Source organism: Rhododendron vialii, chromosome 3a (genome assembly GCF_030253575.1).
Source record: "Rhododendron vialii isolate Sample 1 chromosome 3a, ASM3025357v1".
Lineage (NCBI taxonomy): Eukaryota > Viridiplantae > Streptophyta > Magnoliopsida > Ericales > Ericaceae > Rhododendron > Rhododendron vialii.
Genome location: NC_080559.1, coordinates 27,948,017 through 27,957,304, shown reverse-complemented (window position 1 = coordinate 27,957,304; position 9,288 = coordinate 27,948,017). Strand labels below are relative to the sequence as shown.

General features: G+C 41.5%; 2 protein-coding genes across 2 annotated transcripts; both read right to left on the bottom strand.

Annotated features, from left to right (window-relative positions):
• Nucleotides 1-2,702, bottom strand: LOC131321311 (uncharacterized). The gene is made up of 4 exons (XM_058352308.1): nt 2,204-2,702; nt 326-407; nt 156-206; nt 1-69 (listed from the first exon to the last, which is right to left on the bottom strand). The coding sequence occupies exons 1-4, from the start codon at nt 2,569-2,571 to the stop codon at nt 1-3; spliced, it is 570 nt and encodes a 189-aa protein (XP_058208291.1). The 5' UTR covers nt 2,572-2,702.
• Nucleotides 2,703-4,667: 1,965 nt separating this feature from the next.
• Nucleotides 4,668-8,944, bottom strand: LOC131319547 (probable methyltransferase PMT15). Its single transcript, XM_058349847.1, has 6 exons — nt 8,085-8,944; nt 6,939-7,149; nt 6,285-6,582; nt 5,785-6,177; nt 5,612-5,689; nt 4,668-5,117 (listed from the first exon to the last, which is right to left on the bottom strand). Exons 1-6 carry the CDS (start codon nt 8,814-8,816, stop codon nt 4,880-4,882), a joined length of 1,950 nt encoding a protein of 649 aa, XP_058205830.1. The 5' UTR covers nt 8,817-8,944; the 3' UTR covers nt 4,668-4,879.
• Nucleotides 8,945-9,288: the final 344 nt, after the last annotated feature.

Genomic DNA, 9,288 nt, shown 5'->3' with positions numbered 1-9,288 from the left:
TCAATCAGAGATGTCATCTCGGTTATCAGAGAAGACAATCCACATATCATTAGAAGCTTCTAGAAGGTTCTACAAAGACGGTGTCCGAACGTTATTCCGAGCAAACACTACCAGATACTTAAAGTCCTGCCGAGCGTAAACAGCATCCAACGAACAACGGAAAGTTTACCGAGAGAAAGGACCTCACCGAGCGATAGAAATACTTCCTGAATGAAGTTAGTATCAAACGTTCGGTTATACTTAAAAGGTTCGGCAAGATGCTCAGAAGTTCGCCTATTGTTCGGATAACATGTGACGTGAAATATCAAGATGTGTCTTGACCTACAGATGAACTGAGACAACTAAACGATGAGTCCATAGTGATATCACCCCTTTGACCTTTTTGAACCTTCGGATATTTTGATCCACTACACAGTTCAAAAAAAAGAGAAGCTAATCGGGCTTTCTGATTAGCTTTTCGAACACCCGGCAATAGCCTTTGGCCTGAAAACAAGACTAGCTATGTGACAGGAGCTTTCCTTTGAAGGTTCAAAAGGAAAATCTTCAGACACTTCTGATGCATGATGATATAATCTCCATACTGTTTTAGTCCTGTTCCTTTCCAATTGTAGTTGGACTCTTAAGTCCCACACTGACATAAGTATTGTAATTCTTAAGTCCTCTTCTTTATCCCTTCTTTCTCTTTCGAAAGGATACGTACCCAGACTTTTCGTTGCTTATCGGTTTCATTCTTTGTTTAGATCTTCCCATTCTAGCTTTCATGCTCTTGGTGTTTTTTTCTCCCTGTTTTTGTCATATATTTGGTAATATTATTCTGCTAGTTTGATCCTGACTTCAAGCTTGAATTTGAGGCTAAATTCGAGCCTCAATTCGATTCGTTTGAGTTTAACAAGCTTCGACTAGCCAAGCCTGAGCTTCAAATTTTTTTTATGAGCCAAACTTGAGCTCACTTATCTAGAATCAAATTCGAGTCTGACCAATACCTTGCTGAACTGATCACAAATCTAGTAGGGTTTGGTTGGACTCAGCTTGTTTGCACCCCAAATCCTAGCCTAGATTCATAGGTTTGATCAACTCGGCTCGTTTGTACCCCAACTTCTAGCCTAGATTCGATCATAGGTTTGATGTTGCACGCGGATGGGCTCTAACCTCTCACTTTCATTATTAATTCAGTCCATATAACCATCAAGATTGGCCATATATTACAAGTCTGCGATCCTAATTCATAAAAAAAAACTTCTCCAACATAGACACACATCAATGATAAGTGGGTGGGCGGGCTTATGGGGCCACCCGGTAACAGTAACATTGTGTATGTATTCTTTTATTTTTACTTCTAAATTTGTATATATCGGCCTACTGATTCTGTATGCAAAATACTATTTATATTAAAGAGTTGTTTATGTTGTGATCCCGACGCATTTGAAATCTTGATTTCATTCCTGTCTCCAACATAGACACACACACACACCAATGATATTGATCTGTCGTATAGTTGCATGATGGGTTTAGCTTTATGTTATAAATTGATTAGGCAAAACTACTCGATTTGGTCAACTGTGCATTTGATTTGTGTAGGAAATTTTGATGTTCACTACATCACGAACCATGTGCAAAAACAAGTGGACCTCTTGCCAGTCACCATCGCTATAAGATTATTGCAAAAGGAAGTTGCCATGCCAATGACGTTATGGTTTTTTAACCACAATATCGATCAATTGGATTATGTTTGAATTTTGCGAGGATCAATTTAAATATCAATTCATTGAAGCAGTCAGAACTTGCTCATGCATGATTAATTTGTACCCTTCATCAGACGAAACATGCCTCTCTTTTTTATTTAATAATAATTCTGACCCTTCATGGGGTAGTTTGAAGAAAAACAAAAGAAACACACCAAAAAAAAAAAACACTAAAATGATAAAACTAGACCATTATTCTTCCGTCATCACACAACCGCCTCAGTTAACTGCACAAGAAATACGGGCAAGTGTCAGCTAGAAGCCTAGAACTATAGAAAATACTAAAATTAATTCAAGCACTTCATGAATCAATTCTCAAGATTCAATATTTCAAAATTTCGCAAGAGTGCTATGTCTTTAGAAAAGTACCTAGAGAAATCACAGAGACTAGATTTATCCAGGTTGTGGTCTATAGTATATATCAAAATCGAATCTACGTCCAATATTTATTTTCTAGATACTTTGTGATCATTGTTCTAAATGCGTAATACGTAAAGGTGCTTGAGACTTGACGAGAGAGTGAGATCGAGAAGTAATTGCTACCATTGCAAGAGGAGAGAGGAGGGAGGTGGCACTGAGAAGGGAGACGGGATGCGATCCTGATGGTGCTGCAGAGGCAGTCATGATCCACGGCTTGGAGTGCGGTGCAACACTCGGGGCTAGGGTTGGTGTTAGCCGCACCGGGCAGCACAAACGGTGCACACACGTTGATGTTACCGAGCTGGGACGTGCAAGTTTGGGCCTCGGTCTGCACCACAACCAGCCCCACAAGAACAAACAACAACGTGGCTCGGGAAATGAGGGAAACAAGAGACTTAATGGCTGCCATGACTCAAAGCTGGTAGCAATATTTTTTTAAAATGTGCCATTTTGCATGGGTTTCTTCATCCATTTATAGCTTTGTTGGATGGTGAAGTATTTGCGTGAATCAACTAATTATCAAGAGTTGGGAGCTCATAGGTTTTGAGTTGGTTCAAGTTAGTAGCGGCATGAAACTCTCTCTCCTAGGAAGTAGGAACCATTTCCTAGGCTGACATTGAAAAAAAAGAGAGAAAATTTGAAAATTTCAAATTTTAGCCGAACACTTCATCTTTTTATTACTAAGTATTCGGACCAGCTTACATGTGACTTGACTTATGCTAAGAGACCATGAACCCACCGTTTACTAGCAGGGAGCCGAGGACGGAGCTAGAGTTTTTGCGTAGGGGAAGCGAATTGCCGAATATACACAATCAAATTTTTTTGTTGATGATAATTTTTTTTTTCAATGTAAAAGTAGGGTTTTTTTAAATTGTAGGGAGGGGGCCGGCTACTAGTCCTCTTTTGACTCCGTCCTTGCTTGGGATGCCACTTGAAGCCGGAACAAATGCTTCGTATTTATAACACCTAAGAGGTTTTAAACATGAAACCTAAGGAGAGAGTAAATCATTAAGTTCTAGGCTTGACCGCTAGGCCAACTCATTGGAAGTTTTTGAACACTGAAGGTGTATCTTATCTTATCTTATATAGATAGATAGAATAAAGAAACAAATGACGACGAAAGTTTAAAATTTGTTGGACTTTTGATATATTTTTTAATTTGTCTTCAAAACTGATGGAATTCCCGAATTTGGTGCATTCCAAGAGAGTTATTGAAACTGGTGGCGCCTGAAGCGGGGTGACGATCGACTTACTGTATTATTCATGGGTGCCCTCAAAATTAACTGCTGGAAATCAATGTTAAGGGGGTGTTTATGTCCATTGCCCTCCCAATTGTATAATCCCAACGCATTAGTTTTATTTTATTTTACCATAGTATCGCACGTCGACCAAGTTAAACTACTACTAGTCTGCTACTCCCATAGAAGCTTTAAACCAGTCGATAACGAAATTACAAACATTTTTCCCTGCTTCACGTCCCAAATCACACTTTTCTAAACTTTCTGTTTTGTGCGTGTCTCTCCGAATTGGGGATGGTGTTGTGCAGTGGTATGTGCAGAACTGTGTTGTGCACCTCCGATCTGTAGGATCGTACGTCTGACGGCTCGAATCTTATTTCGGCAATGAACGACCCTTGATCGTTGGTTGCCAAGATGAGATCCGAGCCGTTGAATGCACAATCCGACGGCTCGGAGGTGTGTAACACAGTGATGGCCTGCTAGGCACTTCATTGCGTAACGCCAACCTGGAGTCCATTTCTCTCCATTACCCTACTCCAGGCACCTCAGGTCACTTGTATCCAAAAACGTCTGTACCTTTATTCCCATATAATGTCAGCCGCAAGATTACACAAAAGACCCTTACTAGAAAGAGAATATTGTGCAAACTTACGGTTGAAATTGCACGGGAGAAGAGAGGTACAGATATTTTTTCGGTACAAAAGATTTGACATGTGTTAAGTCACATGTATTCAGAAGTGCATGTACATCTGTTACTGTGCAATGTTAGTCATAGAATTGCACAAAAGACTCTTTCCCGAAAAAGACAGGCTCCGTTCCAGAACACCTTCTTAAAAAATAAGTACTTATTTCATATTTTCAAACTCAAAAATAATGTAAATGAAAAATAATTTTTCCATTTTTTTTGCACCGTATTAAAGATCTCAATGAGATCTATCAAACAAGATCCATATTGATAGGAAAATAATTTGCATAATCGCATGATTTTAAGCTTAAAATTGCCTTCTTAAAAAATAAAAATTTATTTTTTCTTTCCGGAACGGGGCCTTGTTGTCTATCGTGTTGTTGAAATTGCACGAAAATAGAGGTACATGCACTATTTTGGTACAAAAGATTTAACCTCACCCACAGAAGGGGTGCGTTGTACCTTAGGTAGTATGATGAGGTTAATTACTTTTAAAAACCTTCCTGTTGAGTAATACTAGGGGTTGTTTCATTGAATCAAACCGGTTATAAAATGGAAAAAAGAGAATAAAATCATGTAAAGTTTTTGGCTACATCAAAACACTTGATTGTATTGATGAATATTGGCTCTGCATTTGGCGAACAAAATCACAAAAGAATTAAATGAGTACATTTCCAAAAGGAGAAAGAAATGAAAAAAAACAAAAACAAAAAAACTATAACAAACTGTAAAAAGAAAAAAAAAGGATTTAAAAATAGGAAGAAGAAAATATTTAGTAGTGCCCTGGCCTCCCCCTATGAAGATCCTTGTTGATCAGGGGAAGCAGGAGCTGTCCAGTAAACCTTGACTGCAAACAGAAGCTTCTCCCTCTTCAGGGGTCCATCTTCATGGTCCACAATCTGGCTATCCCACTTCATTCCATCTATCACCCTCTTCACTTTCACCAGCACATCCACATCGTCCCTGAATATTACACTCCCTTCTGGTCTCAGGATTCTGTCCATTTCCAGCAGGATATCTTCCATTTCACATCTGTCGAGATCAAGTGTATCAGAAAGCAGTTCAACTGCCCTTTTATTCTCACAGAGAGAGGATTACGCAAAACGGTGACGTGAGATGCCACGCGGTCGCTGGTGTGGGGTCTCCGGCCTGTTCATGTTCGACCGCGTGGGCCGAGACGGGACACGAGGTCGAGCTGGCAGTGCTCAGCAGTCGGCCAGCGCAGCCTCAAGTCACGCAGTTGAATATGAATGAACCGGTGACCTCACATCTGGGCGTAACGTGACTTCTTAAAAATCTACTCTTCTACGGAGTATAATAAAGGGGGAGCATCATTTGTCATAGGCATACATTGAGGCTTATATCACATTTTAGCAAAATATAAAATTTCCTGGCGTGTATAAATTTCATTATCCATAAAGTGTCATCAGTCTTAAAATATTCCTATTAAAAAATAGCCTCCAGCTAGAGTTGGCTTTTACCTGTTTGCATTCTTACTAAAAATAATCTCTAGAGTTGACGTTTACCTGTTCTTGTAGAGGGTGAACACTGAATCAGCATGAATGAGATCATAAGTTCTAGGGTAAGTAGACATTGCTTCACACCTGCCAAATGGAACCAATTTCATATGAGCCACAAAAGTCCATAAACAAAAATCAAGTAAAATGAAGTTCTTTGACTAACAGATTAGTTGAATTACCAGTTCTGATACGTTCCGATCAATCCGCGTTCGTAAATAACTCCGAGGGTATTGACCTTCGCCTCGACCGGAACCACGTTCATCACCCAAACAGGGTCACCAACAATAGCAGCAGCAAATCCACCCAAGTATGCATTCATATCCAGTAGGTTTCTGTACCTTCCAGTTTGCCCGAGTTGGTTATTTACAGTTTTGTAGTAGGACACTCTCCTCTTCCACAGCTCATTGTCTTCTTGGAAAACCTCTGCTGTCACTCCTTCCACAGTTCCCCTTGAAATCCTGGGGGGAACTTCATTCAATCTCTGTGGCCATTTTGCTAATTCCCCACCAGCTACTTCTTGACCACCGGAAACCTCGGGCAATGGAGTCAAACAAGAGTCCATTCTTGTGTACCTGCAAAAATCGTCGAAAAGCCGGTCAGCAGTGCTACAAGCCTAACAAAAAAAATGAATTACAAAAATGTGTCCAGAATGTAGTGCTGTGGATAGTGGATTACTAACCAGGCTGTATCGGGATCCTGGGCGGGACACAAAGGCGGATTTTGGGTGATTTTACGGTTAGCTTTGCAGTGCAAGTGATTGATAGGTTTTTGCCATATAGCTATGTCACCCTGTTCAACCAACTTGTTCCAGCAGAGGCTATTGGCTACACTTTCAATAGAAGTCTGTTCCGCATTAAGGTCCTCCTGTGTTCGTTGCCATCCTTTCCAGTATTTCTTCCAGCGGATCGGTGGACCAGACAGGATCCAGTATCCACCGGGCCTTAGAACTCGATCAACTTCCATCAAGTAAACGCCGCCTATCCCATGGTACAATGATATATTAGTCACAAGTTCGTTCTTATTAGAATAACAATATGCAGTAACACTTTGGTGACCACATTTGAGTATCATTTGACGTGTCTCATTTGTCATGCAGTGAAGCACATTCTATCAATTCATTGGTGACACATCTCATGGTACACAAATTATGATACTAAAATATGTCACCATACCATTGCTCTTAGAATTATATCGCCACATAGAATGTTCACTTAAATTTGCAAGGTAGGCCGTAGGCCACTTTTCAGGGGGGAAAAAAAAAACCTTAGACCGCAAAGTACACTACTCTTTGATCTAAGCAACATTAGATTTTCAATTGGAGCATGGAGATTACCATGTTGGCCCCATGGAATAAGGCAGCGAGAGCAGTGAGCCATGTCGAAAGCCATTGACGGGTAAGGAAGTCTGATGGAGGCAAGGACTCCGATCAAAGCAGGCACTCCTCGCTCGAGAGCGAATTGCACCTGCGCTTCATGCGAGTCCCTAGGTGCGAACGACACGGTAAGTATGTTTCGTGACAGGAGATATGCTCCCCAGCTTGCAACCTGCGCAATTCAATTCGCAAAATTTTTACTAGAAATTAATCAGAAAACATAATTTCAACGTTCCTTAGCTTTCCACGTACTTGTATTAAGCGTAATTCCACAATCGACTTCATCAAACACAGATTAGTCCAGCGAGATTATGAGCTGATTGGAAACAAAAAATCTAATAACACAATTTCCGAACACAACTCCGTACACAACATGTATCCGAAACCGTCAAATGTACGTAGATCTATATGCAGAGAACAACTTTGAACTCTGTTGTGTATTGCTGGTTGGAAAATGACACAGATGAAAAAAGAAAAGGAAAATGACAAACCAATGTGGGGCCTGTCAGTAAACTGCACAAAATCAAACAATGTACGTTACTTTCCAGAAACAAAGTAACGTCGCAGAATCCATGGGGCTGTCTTTTTTAACCCCCAAGAGATGATTCGATTCCTTTCTGGGTTAAGACAAATTAAGATCCGAAAGCTACCCTGTTTCTGGCTGGCCAACCACTTTCTTTCACTTTACCACCCCTCTCTGTTCTACAGTCAAAATCAGGCAATCTTTCCCTAAACGTGTAGATATAGACAAATCTAATTCCCAAATTTCACGACACCATTAGATTTGACAGATTCAATTATTACCATAGAGAAAACATGAATTCCAAAATCATTGTCCAAAATTCAACACACCCACAGGCCACACCCAGCTGGTCAAACTAAATTGGACTCGAATCATTCAATTATTAGCTAATTAAACAAGATTAAGTTGGTGCTAATTGGCTAATTGCATAGAAAACTTTGGGGTCAATAGTTCACACAGAGTTGTCCCAGCTTTAATTGAACCATGCTATTAGATAATACGATTGGTATTTTAAAATTTATTGAGTTGCGGGTAAGTTGGCCTAAACAGGCGAGCAATAAAAAGAAAATTGACGAGAAGCTCACCCCGCAACCGGTATCAATGGCGGTTCGAACAGACCCGTCTTTAAGATTGATCAACTTCCCGATATCATCGATATACGCATCCGCTCCATTGGGAAACATGGTCCCGCCGCCGGGGAACCTAAACCGGTGCCCCTCAGGCTCGTACCGAATCCAGTTCTGCACCGCCTTCTCCACCGTCAGCTCCTTGTGGGGCACATTCGCGTACCACGCCAGATCCCTGCTCGCGGGCCACTTGAACGGGTTCTTGTACCCGTACGGCGCAGGCACGCGGCACTTGAGCAGTTCTTCCTTCGCGGGACAATGCCTTTCCCTGTAAATAAGCCTGTCCCTGTTGAATTTCAGGGATCGCTTGGCGTCCTCGCACGGGGTGTACTCGCTGTACTTGACGTCGCACGGGGGGTAGACTTTGATGGTGTCGTCGAGGGAGGTTGTTCCGGAGGTGTCGTCGTCGTCGTCGGCAGAGTGGTGGGACGAGAAGTCTAAGGGGGCGGAGGAGTGGCGGGGGTTGGTTGAGGACGTGGTGGTTGTGGTAGTGTTTGCGGTGGTGGTGGTGCAGGGGATGGTTTGGCCCAGGTTGGAAGTGGTGGCGGAGTGGGTGTGTTGCCAGAGACCGAGGGAGTAAGCGAGGGAACAGAGGAAGGCGACGAAGAGGAAGGGAGCGACGTTGGTTCTTTTTAAGAAGGAGGAGGAGGTTGTGGAGTGTTTTGATGTTGGGATGTAGTAATCCGCCATGGCTACGACCAGTGTGCGGCCGTTTGCCTCTCTCTGATCTCTCTCTCTCTGTGTATGGAGTATTATAGTTGGTGAGAGTAGAGAAGGGGAAGAGGTTTTGTTAATTAATGAAGGGAGTCATGTGTGTGATGAGGATGTCTGCGTATTATATGTGTTTAGGGGGGGAAAGTTGGAAGTGGGGGAGGTGAAGAGAAAGGGAAGGTTGGGTTTGAATTTGGAAAGGGAGATGAATATGGAGAGAGAGAGAGAGAGAGAGAGAGAGAGAGAGAGAGAGAGAGAGTAATAGTGTGGTGATCAGGGTTTACCTTACTGCTCCCTCCGATTTATTTGACCCAAAATATTTGTTTATTTGACTTTTAATTAGTTTGATTTTTTTTTTTTTGTCATTTCTTTAGTAGAATAAACTTTTTTTTGAAAAAATTAAGGGTAAATGTGGAAAGTTGAATAATTTAGGTGTAATGCAGTGTTTGGA